We start from the raw sequence: 23,958 nt of genomic DNA, 5'->3' as shown, positions 1-23,958 counted from the left end.
AGGAAGGCAAACTATTAATTATGAATGTGTTTTAAATTATAGAAAATAGAAATGCTAAGCTCCAGACCAGTTTTGATTGGTGGGTTTTTTGTTTGTTTGTTTGTTTGTTAGTTTTCAATAGCTCCTTAGAAAAAATGCAGCACTTTCTTGCCTAGCAATAGAAAAGGAAGCAAATTCTGTGATTCAGCACGATTTCCCAGGTGTCCTGTTATCCCTACAGCCACAAAAGAATTTATGGAAGTACAGCTCTGCTCACAAATTAACGACTTTGCCCTTCTTGAATTGTGGTGGGCAGGATGCTGTCTGTAAGCCAGTGCATACCATAAATTTTCAGCTAATGGTCTAAATATAACCTGAAAAAAGAAATCTTGGTGAGAAATCTATTATTTTAAAGGAATATTGAGTTAGCTGGAAGTTATGTTTTACATTTGAAACTCTAAAATAAGAAAATCAGCTTTTAAAAAGTACTTAAAATGAAAATGTTAGGAGTATTCTTTGAATACTGTATTGCAATCACCAGTGAAAATTTGTATCTTAATTAGCAGAGCAGTGTCTTCTACAAATTAGAATTAGTTTGTCAACGGGTACCTGGAATAATATGAGTACCTGTTCCTCTTATTGGAATTGAAATTGTGATTTTTTTTTTCCTGATTGAAAAAAATAGAAAAAACAATATTTAATAATTGATCTTTTTTGATAAAGAGCTTAAAATGTTCTGCTTTGTTAGGTGACTCATGCTGAAACCTTTTTCAAATTACATCAAAATAGACAAGGCCCTTGTCTTCTTGACTTGTAAGATGATTCTAATTTAAAAATGTACTTTAGTGTGAATAAAGAGAAAAAGCTGTTTTGAAACAGTTAGCTCATTTGAAATTAAATCATACATTTAAACTTTTTAATTTCAGCTGCAGCAAAAATGTTTCTAAATTGGTACTCCCATATGAAGTTTTTCTAAAGTTTTGTTTAACCTCCAAAAAGATTGACTTTTTTTTAATGTTCATTTTCCCTTCTCTGATTCAGAACTACAAAACTTTCAGGGAGCACTGAACAAGCAAGTTGTTCAGATTTTTTGGGCAGTTCTAAAGTGTTTCTGCCTCAAAAATACGTATCTTTATACAATATCAGGGAGTAAAATAATTCACCACAACTATAAAAGGTGCTTTACTGTCTCAGTACTCGACACCTTGCCTGATAGGAAACCAGGCAACAAAGTGACTTCTTAGCCACAGCAGCCTCAAAATCCGATCTGTAATTCCAACCCTGGGCTCAGCCAAGGCGTTTTCCTCCTTTCCAGCCCTCAGGAATCCTGGCTCCATCCCCAGCTCCCCTGGGTCACTGTCTTGGTTTGAAAGGACAGGTGTCTGCTAAGGAAGGCAGGAGCCTCCCTTGAAATGCAAAATTTAAACCCCCTCCCTCTGGATTATTATAATTTTGAAATTAAGGGGCTCTCAGGCAAAGATATGGGAGTAGGAATAACAGTTCTTGACTAGAAAAATTAAAAATACACATGCAATAGTACAAAAAGAAGCAAACTACTGCCAGAGTGAGAGCAGTCCCTGCCCCCTGCATGTCAGGGCGGTGTCCCAGCCCCATCCCATGGGGGCTCAGCCCTCCTGCAGTCCCAGCTGTGGCTCTGCTGCAGCAGGGATCCTGCACAAGGGGGGAGTTGTCCTCTGCAGCTCCAGGGCTGCTGGAGATGGGCCTGGGCTCCCTCTGGCCATGCAGGGCAGCAGAAAGCTGCTCCTCTGGCAATGCAGGGGGCAAAGGCTGCTGGGGTGTCCGAAAGCTCAGATTGGATCCAGGTAGGAATGTCCCAAAGCTCAGATTGGATCCAGGTAGGAATGTCCCAAAGCTCAGATTGGATCCAGGTAGGAATGCTTGGCTCCTCCCCTGGGCAGAGCAGCTCCACATGGGATGGTGTAATTGGATCAGCCATGGAGGGACACTCAGTGGCCCATTAACCAAAGATAATTATTAATGAATGGCCCATTAACAGCAGAGATCTCCTGGAGGGAGAGTTGGCTGTGGGAGAGATAAAGAAAAAACTGCCCCATTAACAGCAGAGAGCTGCCCCAGCTCTGACAGGTGGAAACAGAATATACACCCCCATTGCCAACCTAAGACAGTCACCAGTGCCTTGTGCAGGCTGCCCTAGAGCAGGGGCTGGACAGAGCTACAGAATAAAGCAGGGATTGATTCAAAGCATCTCCTCCATGGATCCACCTTGGGCAGCACCAGAGCCCAGCCAGGGCTGCACCCAAGATGAAGTAAAATGGCCCCAAAATGCACGAGCGCTCCCGGGCTCTCTCCCTGGGATCAGTTCTGCTCCATTTGCACCTTGCAGTTCATTGTCCCATTCCAGCTTTAGCCCAGGCACTCCCACCCTGCTTGTTTTTCTCTCTGCAGCCCACGGGGTTTGTGCTCTGGGGCTGAGATGGGGATAATTTGTCCTTGGTGCCCAGCTGGAGCAGGAATTGTTTTGTCTCCCTGCTCTGTGCACAGAGCTCACCATCCCTGAATGTGAAGCCCAGACCCACCCACTAAAGCAGCACAGAATGTGAAAAATATAAAAGATAAATCTGAGACATCACCTTCACCCTGGCATAAAAACTGAGGGATGCCTGGCTTCAAACCTCCCCTCCCTGACCTCACTTGCAGGAGTGTTTGAAATCCTGGGCCTCTCCTCTTCCCTCTGCCTGGGCTGGAAGATTTCTGCTTCTAAAGATCAATAAAACCACTTTTTTCCTGAAGGGGAAGGCGAGGATGCCTGGCTGGAAGAGCAGGGGACAGGTGTGGCAGAGAATACCAGAGTGTTACTGTGGCTCCTTTCCCTGTTATCCCTTCCCAGCTGATTTGCACCCTGAGCGCTCCTGAGTGAATTCAGGAAGGCTGGGACAGGATTGCAGCAGCCGTGATGCCCTTGGTGATGCAGGGAGAGAGCAGCTATGGAGAGAAAAATGCTGATTTAGAGCCTGAGAGTCCCTTCCCACGGTGATGCTCGGCTTCCTTGGTGTTTATATTTTGTTAGGTTTTGGGGTTCTTTTTTGATTTTTTTTTTCTTCTTTTTTTTAAACCCACACAGGACTGTCTGTGTTGGCTTCCAGTGCCACCTAGTGGGATGTCACTTTATTTCTCCAGAAAAGACATTTCAAACCTTTTTGTGTGTGATTGCATTGATCCTCTCTGTACACTGTTCCCCAGGAATGCGCAATTTACAGATATTTATCCTAATTTCTAACGTTTTAGGTGTGTGTAAACTGTAAAGTTGAAATGTAGCAAAAAAACATATGTGTTGTGTATACATATATAAACATATGTATAGTGTATACATATATAAACATAGCAAAAAAGTATAGTATTGTATATCTGCAAGTAGATTGACAAAAGTTTCTTTTCCTTCAGTGAAGACATTTGAGAATGAGTACAAATATTTTGATTTTTTAAATAGTACAGCTGCTTGTTTGCTCTGGGAGTACTGTTTCTATACTTGTGCACCTTGTTTTCTGTGTATCTTTTTTTGTAAGTACTATAAAATTATGTTTAACATTCATAACCTTTTATGCACTTTGAAATCATGACGTAGACCATTATCAAATTTTTTTACTTAGAATCTGTGTGTTTTCTAGACACTGCTTTGGTTCCCTCATTGCCCAAGTGGTCTTAAGGATACTCTAAGTAAAATCTTCTCTTTTGTTCCCCCTTTTAACTTCTGTGGATAAAGCAATATGTGATACTATATAAAATATGGGATCTGTTATTTATGTTTTTACCAACTGTTAGCCCTTGGCTCAAGGCTTATGAAGGAGAATAAATACTAACCCCAGTCTCATTAGTTGTATCTTAAAAAGTTACTTAAGGAGGCTTTGTTGAAGTGCCACTGGCTACTCCTTTGTATTCTCCTTGTAATATCACAATATTTTTGGCAGCACCAGTGGAAAGGAGAGCATTGCCTGGAAAGGTTCTGTGATTGAGCCAGCTTTGCTCTTTTCCTTTGTATGCACGTGCTCCCTCTCTGTATTTCAGATAAAAAGGCACTTCAGGTACAGCTGGTTTGGTGCACAAGTACCTTTGGGGTGCTTTTTACGCTTGGGCCAGGTTGGGGTGGCTTTAAGGCTCTTGGTCTTTCTTTGAAGTGCATATAATTTAAAAGACCTATCTCAAAATACCCTGCCATGTTTTGCTTCTCTGGAATGTGATGTGGAGAATTGTTTACCCAGCATGTGAATTGTTTTAATTTAATGACCAATCCCACTCCAGCTGTGTTTGGACTCTGGTCAGTCACAGGTTTTTATTATTCATTCCTTTCTAGCCTTCTAATGTATCCTTTCTTTTTCTTTAGTACAGTTTTAGCTTATAATATCATCATATCATATCATATCATATCATATCATATCATATCATATCATCCTTCTGAGAACTTGGAGTCAAATTCTCATCTCTCACCTCGTCCTGGGGACCTCACAACACCACGAATGCGCCCATCAGTTATTGTTGGAACCCTGCATGCTGAGAATTTTAAACTTTCTGTGCAGAAAGGCACAGACCCACAAGAGAACACTGCATTTGACCTGCAGCAGTGGAGAAGGCTTCCAAAATTGATTAATAGTACTGGGATTACAGGTGTGGAGTTGGTTAGAAGTGTATAATATCATGTGAAAAATGTAAGAGTTTGGGGTTTTTGAATATAGAAATAAATATGAAGCAATATGGAGGTTTTAGGGTGGAGGCAGGTTGTTCTTCTTTAACTTCCTTCTTCTTCACCTTCTTCCTTCTTCTTCACGGGTTTGGGTGATGTTTTGTGATTGGACAGCAAAGTCTGCATTGCAAGCTTTGAGTGATCAGTTATTGGGTTAAGAGGGAAAATAATCTAGGTATCATTTCTTAATTGGACAGTTTAGCCTTAAAAGACCTTGTAACAAGAGATTGTTGGCCATTTTGTGCTTTGCTAATGGAAGAACTCACTGCTGTGAGGCTGTAACATTGATAAGAAACAATAAACACCTGAATCTGAACGTGAACTACTGTCTCAGGTGTAAGAGCCTGAATGAGGGCTGTGGGACTCCAGGGGCTCTCCAAAATGCAGTTTATTCCACCCAAGAGGTTACAGCAGTCCAGGGTCATGGGTGACAGAGCTGTGCCCACAGCTGTCAGCTCCAGCTGCGCCCTTAGTCTAGGTTACAAATGCAGTATATACTTTTCTTTAGGTTACAATGCATTCTATACTTTTCTTTGCTGAGCATCTTAATATAGCAGAACCTATTATCTATAGCCTATCATAACTACTGTAATTACTATATTCATGTTACTATTCTCCAATCACTAAAAGTCAGTATATTACAGTTTAAGCTAGAAGTTGTTTTTCAGTTTTCTTGCAGTGGAAAATTCTGAGACCTTTTTTCTACTTGCAACATTTGCTGACTTGTTTGCCTGTGCTATCTTCCAGCTTGGTAAAAACATTTTCTTGTTTGGGGTGGGTTTATCCTTTGCTCTAAGCCATAAAAACCCCTTCTAACTAACACACCCTTTGCCTCCTTGGTTATGCATTAAGACTGGCTCATCAATTCTTTTCTTCTATATCAACACTTGCTTGTATCTCTATTCCCTCATCAGACTCCACATTTAAAAATCTTTCTGCCAAGCACACATATCTGTGAGACTTTCTTGTCAAACTTTCATCCTTCCCAACACTCAGGTGCCTTCAATCCAGACCCAAGAGAGGCAGGAAAAGGAAGCAGAGGACCCACAAGTCATGGCACAAATTGTTCTGTCTTTTGGAAAGACAGAACCCAGCATCACTCAGCTCAACAGAATTGCTTTATTTTGCACAACTGAGTCCCAGGGTTGAAAGTGTTGCAATAAAAACATGAAATGGGTTTGCACTTGGAGCAAAGACCACTAAAGTGCCTTAAACATGGTAGGGAGGAGTTTAGGGATTTTAGCATATTTCAGTTACTACCTCCAGCCTCCCCTCAGCCTGGATACAATTCAGTTTTAGCCAGAGGGGTTTTTGTGAACACACTGGTTGCTTTTAGCTGGCTGCAATTGTTACAGACAATTGGATTTCTAGAGCAGCAGCATTGCTGTGTGGCCCCCCTCACCTCCAAAATTTCTGGGTAATTTTCAGTGGCACACTCGACCCACAGTGTCCCAAAGAAGTTTTCCATTAGCACAAAAGATCAGTTGAAAGTTGCACAAAATCTCAGGCTTTTTGAGAGCTAAATGATTTTTCCTTTCATGTACCACCAGGCTTTAAAATGTGTTCTTTTAAATAGTTTCTCTTTTATTAAAAACCAACAACAGCAACAAAACCCACATGAGAGTAATACACAAATACATAATGTGATGGTCCTAAGTCACCCTGTGATTTAAAAAGAGCAACAAAGTATTTGACAAAGACCTTGATGCAAACACCTTCCAAGTAGAAAGAATGACTGGTTCTAATAAAATCCACTGACTCCTGATATCCTGTGACCTTGAACAGGAAAATGTAAATAAGAACATGACTCATATTAATAAATGTTTTTTTGGTGTACATAATCATATAAGTTGAACAGAATCTCATACGAGTGTAAAATTCATAGTAAAGATGTCTTTATTCCAAAATAATAATAATAATAATAATTATAATAATAATGTGTTAGGCAGACAGCTACAAAACATCTACACAAGACTTTGGTAAGAAATGTTCATGGTAGCTTTTTTCATAATTCCACAGCAAACAAAAACAACAAAGGAAATCTAAAAATGCAATCAAACAAAATTTTGTTTAACTCATGTGTCACACAAACAGAGTCCTACCGTACATTTGTTAAGCCCCTAACTTTTTTATTATGTGTAAAGATTCTATCCTTTGTATATTAGAAAAAAAGGTACTGACAATGCTAGGATCTGGTAGTTGAGGTCTACAAAACTGGTGTGACATCTGTGCTTTGAGTTCAGCAGGATTATTCAGGACATCAGAACAATAACAGTTCTTATTTTTATTGACTGATAACCAGTGCCTATTACACTACTAGAAAGTTTACAGTAACAATGCAAGATTTCTACATATTGTATATCAGAGCTTTTTCTTTTTTTTGTTCTGAATAGAAAATCAACCTCTTTTTTTTTTTATTTCCTTCGTTTGTTTTTGTTTCTGTTTATTTTATTTTTTATACAAAATGTAACAAGCCTAAATGTTTCTCATCTATCAAGTTAGAAGAAAGACAAGAGATCTGTAAAACGTTTCCGCAGAAAAACAAGTGTGAAGAGCTGAACAGAAGCAGGAGTGGTCACACATCTCTGACCCGGTGCAATTACCTTGTCATTTCATCTGTTAACAAGGTAGGGAAAAAAGCAATTTGCAACATTCAGAACTTTAATGAGCCTAAGAGAAATGACTGGAAATCACACTGAACAGCCTTCTAAGAGAGAGGGGGAAAAAAGGAAAGGATCTGGAGAATCAAATTAGTAAGAAGCACAGAGAAAGAATGCCAGGTTGTTTCAATGGACAATTTTGTGGGCAAGTTCAGAAAGGTGTTTTATGTTTTCTGTAAGTGTTTTTGCACTATGTGGCCTTTCACAAAGGGAGTATTTAGTAGACAAAACAGCTTGATGAACTGGAACAAATGTGAAAATGAAAATACAACACTGGGTTTCACTGATTATTTGCTGAAACAGGCATGGTTTTGCAATATAAGCTTGGACAAGTGGTTGATGAGATAAATCTGGTTCCTGAACTCAGCAAATTTTTTCCATTCAGGACAAACTTCTGTTCCCTCTGCCCCAGGCTCACAGGTCCTTCAAAGCCTTTCAAAGCACTCTGCCACACATTTTATGGCCAAAGATTACTTTTCTGAGTGAATGGCCTCATTCCACTGGGACACCCTCTGTCAGCTCAGCCAGAGATGTGGCCCTGCCCTGGCATTGACCATTGTGGCTTTTCTCTGCAGTTTCTTTACCCAAAATATGCTCAGCTCGTTGCTCCTCCAGCACCTATATCACTCAACTGTTTTGTTTTTTTCATTGGGTTTTCTTTATTTTTGGTCATACAAGTGAAATGTAAGGTCCTAAGTGAACTACTGAGGGACAAGTCTTGCTGCTATGCTGGAGAGACATAAACTGCACAATTTTTGAACAGGCACAAGGAGGCAAACTATCTGAATTAATATTATTAAGTGAGCCAAGCTGTGCAAAAAGTAAAACGTTTGGTTTTAGCATTAAACCTTGCTGTATTCTTTTTTTCTCCTGGTTTGGTTGGCTATGGGTGTGCACCCATTTCATTTAGCAGCAGCAGGAGAGGGCTCACACTGCCCTTGGTTCCATTACTTCCCTGGCCTTTCCATAACTCCAAACCTGCAAAAAGCAGTAAAATACCTTGAGAGGGGGTGGGATGTGGTGGCTGTGGAAATCCTGAGCAGCCCTTGCAGTGTTCAGTGGGGAATTGCTGATGAACAGCCCCACAATTGATGCCGCCAGCCCAACAAGCCTGTTTGGGTACAGAGCATCCCCAGGGTGGTGGTGGTGGGGAAGATGAACAGCTCAGAGGGCTCTGGGGCACAGCAACATTTAAAACCCAGCTGTCAGGTCCTCAGGGTAGTGGCCAAGTGTTAAGGGAGTGAGTAAATTACTTAAGGCTGGTTTAGAGACCATTAAAAAAAAATTATCTCCATTCATTTCTCTCAAGCTTAAGCATGGGCATCAACAATCTTTATTTTCAGTGCACTGCTCTTACTTCAGAAGAGACATAGGGGTATGCTGCCTTGCCTGGACCAAGAGGTAACCCATCACCTTCCCCTCTTAATGTTAGATTATTACAGGGAAATAGAATTGCAGGAAAAGATTGTATTCCGATAGCAAGTAGGGCCCAAGGGTCTCCCTGGTTACACCTGACTCTGTGTGGGAATGAGAGCTAAACTCTGCAGGAGATGGGGTAAAATAGCAAATAGAAGAGTGAGGAGGTATTTCATCATCTCAGGCAGTTTTTTAATTACTTAAGTAGTCAAGGAGGGCTTTTAACCTGGCTAGGATATGCACAAATGGGTAATTCTCACAAATTTAGTAATTTTTAGATTACCCTATGCTCTGAGTAAAAAAAGACATAAATGACACTGCTGTAAATGTATTCTTGTGCCAATCTATAATCAGGGTTTTTTTAAGACTGTCATTGTTTCCTTTCAGAGGCTCATTTCAATTTTAAGGGATGCATGAGAGCCTGGCTCACCTTTTGTCTACCATTTTATTATAAACCTGTCTCCCTCTTCTGTGAATGAAATCCTTGTGAAACTGAATCTAGTTTTTTTGTGTCCCTCATGTGGAAGATATCCTGTGGCACAGCTGCTGCAACCCTCTGGACCAATTTCTACTAGTTCTGTGTCCATTTTGAAAGGCAACGGACTGTACATATATTGTGATATTTGCATGGTTTCTTTATGTGCTGTCTTGATTGTGATTATGTGGTGGTCAAACATCACTGTTGAGCCACAAAAATTATTTCCTTTTTAAGTTTTGAAGAAAAAAAAACCCTTCTTTTATGGACCACAGCATCCATGTGAAGAAAACTGTTTAGATTATTATAATAATAATAACTATCAGCTTAACCCAATAGTGTAAAAAGATAAACATGCACCTTTAATGTTATTGAACCAGCATTACTGACATTACTCCTTGGCATAGTTGTGTAATCACAGAGGCACTGCTTTGGATTTTCAAAATCAAATCTAGAGAGAAATCCTCCCACAGATGAAAATTCCTGTCACTTTAACTTAGTTTTGTTAATATGCATGCATCCCATGTCTTTACAAGTGGTATTTCTATATGGCTATTCCATGTCCACAGATGTGTCTGTATTTTAGTTAAATAACTCACCATGACTACTATTTTTATGCATTAAGGGCTGGCTGGAGTAACAAAGGCTTACTCTCAGCATAAATCCATGAGGAAATATTTATAAAATATTTTTCTTGCACCAGCAAGACTAAAAAGCAAACCACACTGCAAAAATGAAAACTAATATACACTTTATATTTTGTTGTTGTTGTTCTAAAAAAAACAAACCAAGGTTGACTTTCCATTTAGCTCAGAGTGCATCACCTGGAACCTTGTGTTTTGTTAACAAGGATGGACATTACATGCTCTTAGCTCCTTTTTGTCCTTGCAGCTGGTAAACTGAGTGCTTTTGGACCTCTTCTTTACCATCATGTAGCGCTCCTGAATTCCACCTCCACAGAGCGTAGAACACTCTGTCCAAGCAGTCCATGGTTTCATCCTACAAACTGAAAAAAAAAAAAAGTGATTTGTTAAAGTTTTTAGTAGTAGAAACCCCTGCTAAGTATAAATAACCAAGCTGCATTTGTGAGACACTGGAAAAAGTAAAAAGAAATTTAATATTTACATTAAAAAAGACAGATAAAATGATGAAATTGTTAAATGTCAGACAAGCATGAGCCACAACTTAGCAGTAATTCCTACCCAGATAGTGTTAATTATACCACAAGATATGTCTTGCTGATTTGAGGAATCAGTACTTGATGATACTGTCCCCCATTGAAAAAGCAGTTTGAGCAGATCTCCTGGAGCAGCCTGAGTCTGAATCAGACTGCTGAGATGGAAAGGAGTTCAGTTTTGAAATTCAGCATGGATCCAGGAACAAATATTTTAACTGTTTGAAGCTAACAGGATGTAAAGATTGCCGCCCAGATTGGCAGAAACTGCAATCAGTCCTTTGCCAGGTGTAAAGTTTAAACTTTTTCACACTTTGTGTGGAGTAGCTGAAGTATTTTTAGTGCTGGGACATGGACAGATGTGTGCCTTTCTCCATGGTGCCCTGAGCTTAAGCTGGCTGATTTTGATGGTGGGCAAGCAGTGCAAGTGGCTGTGTTTTATTGACTGAAGTGCTGAAGGTGCTCTCACAGAATGTGCTGGAGCTGCTCACAAACTCCTGTTGATGCCTCAGGGTTTAGTTTTCATATTTTTCCCATTCTGTGCTGCTTTAGTGTGTGGGTCTGAGCTTCACATTCAGGGATGGTGAGCTCTGTGCACAGAGCAGGGAGACAAAACAATTCCTGCTCCAGCTGGGCACCAAGGACAAATGATCCCAATCTCAGCCCCAGAGCACAAACCCCGTGGGCTGCAGAGAGAAAAACAAGCAGGGTGGGAGTGCCTGGGCTAAAGCTGGAATGGGACAATGAACTGCAAGGTGCAAATGGAGCAGAACTGATCCCAGGGAGAGAGCCCGGGAGCGCTCGTGCATTTTGGGGCCATTTTGGTTTGTGCTGCCCAAGGTGGATCCATTGAGGCCTCTTAATAAATCCCTGCTTTATTCTTTAGCTCTGCTCTAGCTCAGCCTTCACAAGGCACCACTGTCATGCAGAAAACCCCTAAAAGTGCTTTCACACTCACCTGGATATTGCTCACTATCTAAACTCTTCTTTGCTTGTTCGCTTCTCCTTTTCTCCCGAGCCTCCTTCCAGCGCCTTTTCTCCATCCCTGCTCCCCTCAGGCACTTCCTCACCCTGCACTTGCTGCGCTGCACGGTCTCAGGGCAGGCTGCTCCCCCAAACTGGGGCTCTATTTTAATCATCCTCGTCCTGATCATGTGGCCCTTGCCACAGGAGGTGTTGCACTCCGACCACTGGGACCACTCCGTCAGCTCGCAGTGGATGGCTGCAGGGAGGAAGAAACACAAAAAATAATGACACCAAATCCACAGAAACACACAGGTGTGCCTGATGAATCCTTGCACCCCAACTACACTTAAGCCTCCGGCGTTCTCAGCAATTGTTTGGAGGTTGCATGTCAGAATTTTCTGAGTCCATTCCTAGCAGAAGTGTTATTTGACACGCTCTTCGATTTCTTCTTCAAGAGTGGCGCTGGCAGATCGCTAAAATTACAAAGAACATATAAATAATTCTCCTGTGCCTTCTTCAATTTTCCCACCCATCTGTCTGTTTTGTAATGAAAAGCTGCTGAAAATTGAGTTATATTTAAAAATAATTTGCTACCTCTGAGATCTGAGCCTTCCTTTGTTGGCAGTGTTATGCAATAAGCCACATTCACTAATACCATTATATCTTAAAAGTCTTCATCTTTCAGCACTGCTTAACACTTACAGCCCCAGTGAATAAAAATCAAAATGATATTTCACATTATTTAAGAAAAGCTGAATGAACAATTACAATGTAAAAGCCCTTTTAACCCATAATTTCTGTGAAAAATAATGTAATTTGTGATAAAGTCTCACAAACCAGCTGGAAACAGGATGCCAAAGGCAATCATATCTCATTCATTCAGCAGTGCCTTAGGCTATCACACTTCACAAAGACTGAAAAGCAACCAGAAATTTGCTGTACCCAAGAAGTGGGGGATTTTAATGAAATAAGGTAAAAAAATCTCTGCAGCTGCCTCCACACCATCCAGCAGCAGGTTGCAGAGTGATACCATTCAGAAGTGTATCAAAGGTGGAGAAAGCCTCTTTTGTGCTCTTTCTGAGCTGAAAGAATCCCACAGGTGATTTCAACTCTTCTTTCCTTCTTTCCTGGCACACTGTCTGCATTTGAGTGATAAACCAGGTTTTATAATTCTGACTTCTTTCCTAGTGGGGAGTTGCCTGGAGCCGCAGCGCGTCAAACATGCAGAGCTGGATTCCCATAGAAATATTGGGAATAAGCATGGGGTGATGTAGGGCAAGCTGAATTTAAGACACAGTCATATTTCAGCTCTCAGTTACTGAAAGTGTATGATAATTATGATGATATCAATAATAATAAATAATTTTTTTAAACAAGGCATGCTTGATACCCTGCCTATTTAAGAAGTGGTGATGGAGGTGTGATGCATAGATTTTGACACACAATTAGCCTCCCCTTCCCAGGGAATTCTCCAAACTTACGGCATTCTGGCAGCATGCATTTCTCTGCTTGCTCCAGCTCCTCGTTGCAGTCTCCCAGCTCAGCAGCAGATTTCAGCATCCTCTGCCTGGTTCTCATTCCCTTCCCACAGGTTACGCTGCAGTCACTCCACTCAGACCAGGGGGACAGCAGGCACGGGATGGTATCTGGTAGGAAATAAAAATGCAATTAATTATCTTATTATTAACAATTTATTCCTATAAAGTAGGAATAAATAAATAAATAAATAAATTCATAAATAAAGTATGAAGGTATAAATTTTGAAAATAATACAGGTGGAAAATGTGCCATGTTTTATCTGTCATCAGCCAATTATGCTTTCTTGTCACAAGCTGAATGGTGCTGCTGAAGAAGCTCAGAAAGCTTCATATTAAATTGAAAGGTTTGCTTGATTTAAATATCTTTGCTATCTTTTCCTTATCTAAGTCATATCTCCTGGGTCTCAGTGCATCTGGGGAATAAATAGTTTAAGGAGCTATGTTTCAATAACAACTCCTGTAAAGAAAAAAAAAGAAAAAAGGATTGCTGCAGTGAATAGAACTGTAAGTCAACTTAATTTAGTCTAACAAGTGAAATTTAATAGATATTTAATCTACCAAAATATTTTAAAAATTATCTCTGATGAAAATGTAACATTTCATAAGAAATTAATAGTGACAGTAAGGGTGTGGCTGGCTGATTGCACAAAAGAAACACCTCAATTTCTGAAATTTTCAGGGGTTGAAAGAGGAGGGCACTGTTTCATGTGTTTTATTCTAGCCTTATGGTCAAATATACCCCATATTACATAACTCAGAGTTGTTTAGGTATGGCTTGCTGATACACACACCTCTGTGTGGGTCATACATCAACATGACACCACTGAACATTTTATATTGAAGCTCTTGTCCTGATAGTGAATGTGCTACTTAATGCCTAAGATTTTTCTCCCAGTTTTAGGGAGGACAAGGAGAAGCAGCATTGCTGCTGGCTTAGCTGTGTTCTTTGTGTGCTGGGGCAGTGTGTCAGAAGTGATGTTTGTTCTCAGAGCAGGGGAGAGAGGAGCTCCTGGCCACTCACGGCACTCGGGCATCATGCACTTCTCTGCCTCCGTGGTTTCTGCCTTGCACATGGATCCATCAGCAGGAGTCATCTTGATCATCCTGTGCCTTCTCTTCATGCCCGTGCCACAGCTGGCGCTGCACTCGTCCCACTCACCCCACTCTGTGACCAGGCAGCTGCTGGGAGCTGTTCAAAGCAGGCAGAGAACATTGCTCATCAGTATCACAGCATCAGCTGGGTGGGAGGGACCCCCAAGGACCGCCATGGAGTGCAGCTGCTGGCCCTGCACAGGGTCATCCCCAAAAATCACACCATGTCCCCAGGAGTGTTGTCCAAACCCTTCTTGAAGTGAGGTTGGTGCTGTGACCATTTCCCTGGGGACCTTGTTTTAGTGCCCAGATTTTTTCTGATATGCAAACCAAACCTCCCCTGACACGACTTCAGGCCATTCCCTTGGCTCCTGTCACTGTCACACAGAGCAGAGATCAGTGCCTGCCCCTCCTCTTCCCCTCACAAAGAATTTGTAACTGCACTGAAGTCTCCCCTCAGTCTCCTCTCCTCCAGGCTGAGCAAACCCAGTGCCCTCAGCCACTCCTCTCATGGCTTCTCCTCTGGAACCTTTACCACCCCAGTGGCCTCCTTTGGACACTCTCTAATGGCTCAATAACTTTTGGACACTCTCTAATGGCTCAATAACTTTTTTTCCATTGTGGCACCCAGACCTGCCCCAGCACTCAAGGTGGGGCTGCCCCAGCTCAGGGCAGAGTGGGACAGTCCCTCCCTTGCCCTGCTGGTGATGCTGTGCCTGATGTCCCCAGCACTGCTGGCTCACATTCAGCCCGCCAAGGACCCCCAGGTCCCTTTCTCTGGTGCTGCTTTCCATCCCCTCATTCCCCAGTCTGTCTGTACAGCCAGGGTTGCTCCATCCCAGGTGCAGAATCCAGCACTTTTCCTTGTTGAACTTCATGTGGTTGGTGATTGCAGAGCTCTTAAATTTGCTGAGGTCTCTATGCAGGGCCTCCCTGCTTTTGAGAGAGTCAGCAGCTCCTCCCAGTTTTGAATCATCTGGTAATTTGCTTTGTGTCCCTTCCAATCTTGCCTCCAAGTCATTTATTAAGGTATTGAAGAACACAGGACCTAAGATGGAGCTCTGTGGGACCCCAGTAAGACCCATTTGGGCAGTGCTCCTGCAATTGCCTGGATTTTTTGAGGCTGAATGAAATACTTACAGCATTCCTCATTTACAATACACTTCTCAGTCTCCTCAGTGGGCACTTTGCACATGGAGCCATCCTCAGGAAACTGCTTGACGTATCTCTCCCTGGACCTCGTCCCCATCCCGCAGGAGACGCTGCAGGGGGACCAGGTGATCCAGTCAGACATCATGCAGGTGGAGCCATCTGGAACACAAAGAGTACTCAGGGCTGGGCATTGATCAATGCAGGACACCCCCAGCCAGGGAATAATGTGTTCTGATTCCACAATTCAGGAGGCTGAACAATTGCTTTATTAAGCTAGGCTATATTACACTAATGCTATACTAAACTACATACTAAAGAGATACTGTACTAAAGAATAAAAAAAACCTGTGACTGTCTGGAGACAGCCAGGTCACAGCCTTGACCCAGTTGGTAAATCAGCAGAATCCAATAACCAAGTCACTTTGGGTGAACAATCTCTATAACACATTCCACGTGTGCCAAACAACAGGTGCAGCGAATAGAGATAACAATTTTTTTCTCTTCTTCTCTGAGCTTCTCACTGCCTTTCCCAGGAAAAATCCTGGGAGAGAGTTGTGCCTGCTGCTCTCTGTGAAGAGAGCTGAGGCCACAGGGATGGACAGAGCTGCTGCCCAGTTGTGTGCAGCATCCCTCCTGTGCTGCCTTTCCCTCTGTCCTCTCCTTTGTTGGAATGCATGGAATAGAAGCCTCTCTTAGTCCCTCAGGGAGAAAAAGAAATGCAGGGTTTGAATCAGAACCTCTAGAGAAGCTGAAATATATTAAGCCACACACACATGAAATAAAAGGATAAGTTTTAGTTTTAAGTAAATAGAAATATATCTCAAGTGCCTTAAGAGACTGTGTTAGCTAGTAAAAGGCCCTAAAGCCTAGTTTAAAGTTCATTAACTTAGCCCCAGGCATAACAAAAACATAGCAGAACATTGCTTGCCTTTCTAGATAAAATAGATGGAACTATCCAGGTAAATATATAAAATTATGTACATAGATTTGGGTAAGAGCTGTCACTACGTTCACACATTAGAATGGCATAAAAAAGTGTTTTAGAGTCGTGTTTTTAGCTGATTGGATAATTTATAAATAAAATTTATAAATTTTATTTATAAATTACTGGGGTGCAAAGAGGGAAGATGAAAGGAAGGAAGAAGAAGAAAAAAGGTGAGAACTGTTGCAGGTATTTCTGCTCTGGACCTTATGCCAGAAACCTTTTAGCACAGACATTAATGCTCTGAACCCCTCGCCTTTGAGACTGATGTATTCATGCAATAAACAACTTTACTACTCCCAAAAACTGTCCCTTTGAAGACCCAAAACCCATAAAACCTCCACAGCATCCCTCACTTCTCTCCTTCCTCCTTCTGTGCCCTTCATGCCCTGACACAACTGGCTTGCAGAATTCACCACAGGCAGCTGCCACTCGCTTGTGTTCTTCAGCAATTTTCTCTTGGCCACAACCCGAGCCATACCACAGCAAGTGACATCCCTGAGAACTTTAGAGGAGAAACAAACTCCCCAAGGCATTCTTCTCCTCCACCTTCCACTCCTGGTTACCTTCATCACTGCAGCCTGGGCCCATGCAGGGCTGGAAGTCCTGGGTGTCTGGGCAGGGCACGCTGAGGTCCAGCTGAGCTTTGAGCATCCTCTGCCTCATCCTCTTGCCCTTTTCACAGGTAGAGGAGCTGCAGGCTGACCATGGGGACCAGTTGGAGTATATGCAAGTCTCAGGGGTGTCATCTGAAAAGTGAGGAAAGGCATTGACTGTTAAAAATGGTCTTTCATTTTCTTCCTTTATCTTGGTTGATGATTACTTTAGATTCCAATAGAATACATTATTTCCTTCTGCATTCTATCCTCTCCATTTTAGCCCAGAAGAAAAAAAATTTCCAACTGCCAACTTTCTTTTAAAAAAAAAAAAAATATTTGAACCCCAAAAGTCTTGTCCCTTTTATTGCTTGTATTGTTACTGTCATCTCCTAGATATACATGCAATTTCTTTTCTGTACAAGGGAGAGGTAATAGAAGAGACCAAAAGAGAAAAAAACCTAAATCACTGTTTGACAGTGAGTGGAATTTTTGTTCCTAAGTCAGTTTTATACCTTATCTACAAGTGACAGCAGACACTGGAACGAAATATAAATTATTAGTAGTGCACAAATTAATTTCAAACGAACCTTCTTCTTTTTCCTCTGGTGCTAGATCTGCCACAATATCATCTATGTTATCAGGAACGATATTGCACTGCTCCCCCTGCAAAAAAAATAAAAAATATTTTGAAGAGGAAACTCATCCATGAGAGGTTAAATCAGTACATTGTAAGACACTGCTGTGTCTGCAGCACCTTTTTTTCTTAAAATTCCTAGGTGTACATAAAGAAAATCCCCAAATAAGGAAATGCAACGATTGCCAGAATTGGGAGAACTAACACCTAAAGACAGTTTAAATATTTTCTGCCATTATCTTTGCTGTGGTGTTGGTTAAAGAGTGTAGATTTGGAGGGAAGGTGGAGAAAGAATGGATTGGTTTTTTTGTTTACAAAGTGGATTTTTGCTTGCTTGAGAATTTTGCTTATATGAATTCTACCTTTCGTGCGATTCTCTCGATGACAACTCTGGCCACCAGCTTGATAGATCCTCCTTCTGGATCATAAAATGGGCTTTGAGGATGATCTAAGCTTGTAAGAGGTCTGATCTTCTCCTGAGGCACTGTAGGTTTGTTAGGAGACTGCAATCAAAAAGAAAAAAAAGTGTTATAAAAGAAAATAATAGTTAAGCTGCAGAAATTAAAACTTCTCTGAAATGCTAAACTGCAAAATTCCAGCGTGGGGTGAACAGGGTACACTCATACTTAATGGTATGGGGATTTGTTTTGTTCTGGGTTTTTTTTTGTGAGGTTTTTCGTTGGTTTAGGGGGTTTTGTTGTTGTTGGGTTTGCTCTGCTTTGCTGAAAGAAAGAGTTGAAGTTTCCTGTACCAAACAGAGCAGTTGGCATTGGGTTGAAACAGCCCCATGCTGGAGCTGATGATGGCACTGCTTTGGTCTGTACCAAAGGGCATTCAAAAGCTTGGTTTTGCAATAGGTGAATTTAACAGGTGAACATAAATGAGAAATATAAATGAGAAATTCTTTATTGTGCTGTGACCAAGCCCTGGGAAAGATTGGCCAGAGTGGGTGCAGAGCCTCCCTTACAGGGGCTATTCAACAGCTCTACAGAACCCTATGACCTGCTCTAGGATCACCCTGCTTAAACAGGGAGATTGGACCAGACTGGACTCACTGTGCTTCTTTCCAACCTTACCCATTTTTACCCCATTTCTGGGGTAAAAACACCCCAGGTGGACCTCACATCATCCCATGAGTGCCAAGCTGAAGGAGCTCAGGCAACACCACTGAGGTGTAGTTAACATCTCTTTAAACAAATAGTCTTTCATTTTAAGAAAAAATTGAGTAAAAAAGTATAAAAAGCATCACAATGGAGCAAACTGCTTTCCTAATGCACTGCTGTGAGGGGATAATTTGGATAAATCAGAGGTAGAGCCCAAACCTCGTAGGTGACGCCGCTGTCGGTGCCGGCATCCCAGGGGATCAAATCCTGCACGACCTTCTGGACCCAGCCGCAGTCCTTGGTGCAGAGATCCTCGGCAGAGAGCCCCACGTTCCAGTCGGGGCTGGGGCCCAGCATGGTCAGGAAGGACATCAGGTGCCGGTGGCGATCCACGGAGAACTCAGCAGAGGGAGCAGCTCTCCTGCAAATGCGGGGCAAGAGCATCACTGATCGAGCCGGAGGGAGCTGAACCCAGAAAGCCGCAGCATCACCCAAGCAGTGACTGCACTTCAATACATAAAAGAGATACAGCGTGGGAAATGGATTTGTAGAGAATTTTTAAAGTTTGACAGAAGGTTTACATAGTGTGTGTTTGCATGCGAACCTTGAGACAAGAAATGTTGATTTAGAAATGTTAAGGAATAGGATAAGCATTGCTGAGAGAGAAATGGAAATAGAAACAAGTTTTAAAGATTGCACTTGTAAACAAGATTAGATACTTTAGAGAAATAGAATTACCCCTCATAAATCCTACTACAATATATCTTTAATAATTTTAGATTATTAGTTTCAAAGTATTTATACTATGGTATAGTAAAAGTTGATAGGTTAAGAAATGTATGTAATGTAATTAGGAAATAGTTTTTGATTGTGATAGTAAATAGATGTATTGTATACTAATTATAACATTTGTATTGTCTTACCCTTCACATGAGACTAAAAATAGAATAAAAGTTTTGAAAACACCTCTCAGTTGCCCCATCTCTGGGTCAGAAAATAACTCAATTCGACAACACAGAAATACAGAGCTGCAGAAGTGTGCTTATGTATTAGTAGGATAACAATAATAAAATATCTTTCAAAACACTTGCAAAAATTAGGTCCAAAATGACAGAGAAATACCTTGATTGTTTTACCCCTGCCCCCAAAGCCAACATGAGTTTCAATGCCAAAAGTTCTTGGAAGGGCTACTGTGTGTGCAGAAAAGAACTCTATATTAATAGAACTCTATATTAATAGTGAAATAAAACCATTCCAGTGGTAATGAAACCAGCCCTGGCTGGAGGTTCCTGCTGGCAGGTGAGGAGCTGAAACCCCTCAGGGAGTTTTTCTCATGAGCAACAACAAATGCAGAATTATTTAAAATATTATTTTGCTAATGCTGTTCTAAATTCTGGTCTGATGTCACAGCAAATTTTCCCCAACTACAGGACTTGGGTTAATAGAGTCAAGTCGAGGTTTTGCTGGTTTCTTTTTTCTTTTCTTTTCTTTTCTTTTCTTTTCTTTTCTTTTCTTTTCTTTTCTTTTCTTTTCTTTTCTTTTCTTTTCTTTTCCTCTTTTCTTTCTTTTCTTTTCTTTTCTTTTCTTTTCTTTTCTTTTCTTTTCTTTTCTTTTCTTTTCTTTTCTTTTCCTCTTCTCTTTTCTTTCTTTTCTTTTCTTTTCTTTTCTTTTCTTTTCTTTTCTTTTCTTTTCTTTTCTTTTCTTTTCTTTTCTTTTCTTTTCTTTTCTTTTCTTTTCTTTTCTTTTCTTTTCTTTTCTTTTCTTTTCTTTTCTTTTCTGTTTTTGCCAAAATACACTGGTTCAGAATGGTCTACAGACCACATTTATTTTAAATGTGAGGTGTTTTTACAGTCTTATTTGTCCTTCCTTTTTTTAGTTAGGTAACCAATAATAATGCCCCTGCTTGCTTAACAGTGCACAGACACTGCTCTACTGTAGCCATAAAGAGTTTATTCTTCCTATAAATGCGTATAAAATGTGAGGGTTTTTTTTTTTTTTTTTTTTTTTTTTTTTTGGTTTTTTTTTTTTTTTTTTTTTTTTCTGGCTCGAAGCACTCTCAGTACATTAGGAAAACCAGAATAGTTCAAAGAAAATGATTTTTCAATAGCTATCATGAAGTTTCAAAAGTAAGATATCTAAAAGTTAGCATGTCTAGTTCTTCAGTAGGCAAGTTGAGAAGAATTTGCTAATATGTAAAATGTTCTGGCCACTTCTGTTCCAGAGTCTTTAGAAGTTGTTTCTGTCCTACTGTGTAAATTATCTTATGTTGAATTTAAGACTCTGAGCAGAAGAGTTGCTAAGTATTTGATGTCATTAATCCTGCCTTTCCCAGAAAGAAATGCAAATTACTTCTTTTTTTTTTCCCATTAGAGATAGAAGCCTGATTTCAGTTTGTCTAATGCAAAGTCATAAAATAATGAATGACAGTATCAACTTCCCTCAGTGAATGCAGTATCCTGATATATTTGTCAAGCACAGAGCTGTGATTAGTGTTAAAAAGCCTATTAACTGGCTTCAAGTAGCAAAAGGATTTACTGCATTACAAGGGTTTCTAAGAATTCCCTACAGGAATTCTATATTTCAAACAGGGTAAGCAATGCACTGTAAAAATATCAGAGAGATGTGTGTTTGTGTAGCTGATGTTTAGATGGAGAATATGTCTAACATGGACATGGCAGAATATTATATTCATCATGATATTAACTTAAATAAAAATATGTTTGTATTTAAATTACATCTATCATTTATTATAATATTACTATTTAGTGTTAGTTATGTTTATTTTTATATTATGTATATTATTTATGTTTAAATAATAATATTATTTAAATTATAACTATATCAGTGTTGAAACCCTGTTAAGGAACACTTCAAGGTGAGATTCACTCCGCCTCCAAGACTTTGGATGTGTTAAATACCAGTAAACTTGAGCCTGCCATAATTTTCCAATTCAGAGCACTTTGCCAAAAATCACCAATCTTCTGCTCCTTTGTTAGGGCAGATAATGTTGTGGCCATTTTATCCTGTAACAAGTTAAGAAAGAAAATAAAAAATTCATAGAGGACAAATGGAGGCTTCTTCTCCTTCCTCTTCTCCTCTTCTCTCTTCTCTTCTCTTCTCTTCTCTTCTCTTCTCTTCTCTTCTCTTCTCTTCTCTTCTCTTCTCTTCTCTTCTCTTCTCTTCTCTTCTCTTCTCTTCTCTTCTCTTCTCTTCTCTTTTCTCTCTTCCTCTCTTTCCTTTTCCCTCTCCCTATCCCTTTCCCTTCTCCCTCCACTCCTGTGCAGACATTTTCCAAATGCAAACAGATTTGACAAATTTTTGTAAGGAGTATGGATCCTAACTTGAACAGCAGTTGTTTAATGTTTCCCAACATCCAAAATTCTTCCTGAGCTGCTGTAATTTCAGGGATTCAAGGTACCACCCATAACTTCTGCACAGACTGGGCTTATACAACAGAAAACTCTGGGGGCTTCTGTTAGCTTTTTAACAATCTGACAAATGTCAGCTCTTTCCAGTATCCACATGAATGACAGACTGATGAAGCTGGCAGGAGCCTCAATTCTTCCTGCATCCCTCAGCAACACATCTGGCTCAAACGCCCTAAGACTGCACTGTGGATCTCCACGGAGGAAACAAGTGCAAAAATTTATTCTGTACACCCCAAACCCAACTTTTTTTTTCATTTTTATATCATCAAGACCTTGGATTAAATAGGAATTCAGATCATCTTTTTCCCTCTTTCAAAATTTTAGAAGGTGTTCTTCTGCAACAGGTTGAGCATGTCTGGTAAAGCCCACAGGAAAGCCTGAAGTGTAAATAACTTGTCAATTTTCTGCAAGGCACAAACGTGTCCCTTTTCCTTCCCCTGCACAAATAAATGCCTAAAACCAGTGGCAAATGAGAGCTGCAGAGCAAATGCTGGCCATGAGCAAAGTGCCAGGTGAGAGCCCTGAGGGCCCCAGGGGCAGGGGAGCCCTGTGTGCCCTGGCTGAGGCAGGCAGTGATTTTCCACTGCTGGCAATTCCTGTCACACAGCAACAGACTAGGGCAAGTCCCAGGCAGCATCCTGCATCCTAATGCTTTCCATTTCCCATTTCCTTTATTTCTATCCAATTTTATTTCTGTTAGCAGGATTAGGATCTCCAGCTACAGGGACGCCATATACTGAGAAGTGTAGGAAAATGGTTCTCCTTTTTTCCTCCCCATTTTTGTGTATGTGTTTTGGACTGTGGGTTTTCTTTTTTCTTTTTTTTTTTTTTAATATTTTTTTTCCCTTTTTAAGGCTGAAAGAGCACAAACATGATTTTGCTTGACAAGTTTTCTCCTTAAGTGACAACCTAGTTGCTATCACTGCTGGGGGTGGGGGTTAAGGAAGTCTTTGACAAAGCATCAGAAAACTCAGCTTGCTGCAAGACACGTTTTTGAGTGTTGAATCAATATTGTTGTGTTCTGCTGAGGTCCATGAGAAAGGGAAGAGAGCACACATAAGGAAGGTGGCTGTATAGAGTTGCTGAATAAAAATAGCAAAAATAATATTTGGCAGAATAAAACTTTCGTGGTTACTTTTGGTTTGATATTTGATTAGCAAAATAAAAGAAGCAAGCAAAAGAATAAGAAAAATGCATATACTCTTTTTTTTCTTTTTTTGAGGTAATAAGACCATTTATAGGGTTGAGATTTTACCCCTTTTTGAAATTAAATTCTAATTCAGGCAGTGTTATAGATTTTATGCAGGGGGAAAAATCTGATATATACCATGGACTGAATAACTATATGGAGAGTAAGGTTGTTGGAAATAGCTGACACCTCTCCATATTTTTTCACCGAGCTGTGTTAAGGTATAATCACCCTAACCCCATTCTTAGGAGTTTATAAAACCATTCTTAAATTTATTTGCGTGTACCAGGATCTGATTTCACTTGTGCCCAGGATGGTGCAGTTGCCTTTTCAAATAGGAAGAAAAAAGTGGAAACACAGAAACTATTCTAAGTCTGATCAGAGGCAGTGGGTTGAAAGCACTGTGGACCACATTGCCACTGCTTTCATCTCAGTGGTCCTGATGATCAGAAAACAGTTTAATTTTTTTTTAAATTAAGAGTTTAGCTGATGACAGGACCATGAAAACTGAGTATTTTCAGAAATACCAAGTGAACTTTCCATCCTAGTAAGCAAAAGTAACATTCTTCTTTTTTTAGAGACTAGCACTGCATCACAGCTACAATTCCAGGAGGAAACATTCCTATTTCTTCGTCTTTAGAACCTTTTGCTATTGATACAAATAACACTGTGAGCATGGAAACAAACTTCCCACCCTTGAGCTTCCCACCAGCAGCACTTACACAACACCTCTTTTACTGAATAAACTTGAAAGTCAGAACATCCTGAAAAGTGAAGTAGCTTCAAAGAAAAGAAAGGAACACAATTAAGATCCCAAACTGAATGGAAAACACCCTTAGAAGTCTGGAACTAAC

General features: G+C 40.5%; 1 protein-coding gene across 1 annotated transcript in view; it reads right to left on the bottom strand.

The window, feature by feature from the left end:
• Positions 1-6,259: 6,259 nt before the first annotated feature.
• The window catches only part of SPON1 (spondin 1), a 186,314-nt gene continuing 168,615 nt past the window's right edge, over positions 6,260-23,958 (bottom strand). The window contains exons 8-16 of the mRNA XM_059474194.1: positions 18,707-18,908; positions 17,747-17,887; positions 17,338-17,413; positions 16,718-16,900; positions 15,158-15,328; positions 13,947-14,114; positions 12,869-13,033; positions 11,380-11,643; positions 6,260-10,253 (exon numbers count right to left, since the gene is read on the bottom strand). Of these exons, the coding sequence (XP_059330177.1) occupies positions 10,090-10,253; positions 11,380-11,643; positions 12,869-13,033; positions 13,947-14,114; positions 15,158-15,328; positions 16,718-16,900; positions 17,338-17,413; positions 17,747-17,887; positions 18,707-18,908 (1,534 nt within the window). The 3' untranslated portion in view covers positions 6,260-10,089. The remainder of the gene's footprint in view (positions 10,254-11,379; positions 11,644-12,868; positions 13,034-13,946; positions 14,115-15,157; positions 15,329-16,717; positions 16,901-17,337; positions 17,414-17,746; positions 17,888-18,706; positions 18,909-23,958) is intronic.

The sequence above is a fragment of the Ammospiza nelsoni genome, chromosome 6 (genome assembly GCF_027579445.1).
Source record: "Ammospiza nelsoni isolate bAmmNel1 chromosome 6, bAmmNel1.pri, whole genome shotgun sequence".
NCBI lineage: Eukaryota > Metazoa > Chordata > Aves > Passeriformes > Passerellidae > Ammospiza > Ammospiza nelsoni.
Note: the sequence above shows the minus strand (reverse complement) of the source record. Positions and strands in the feature narration are given on the sequence as shown.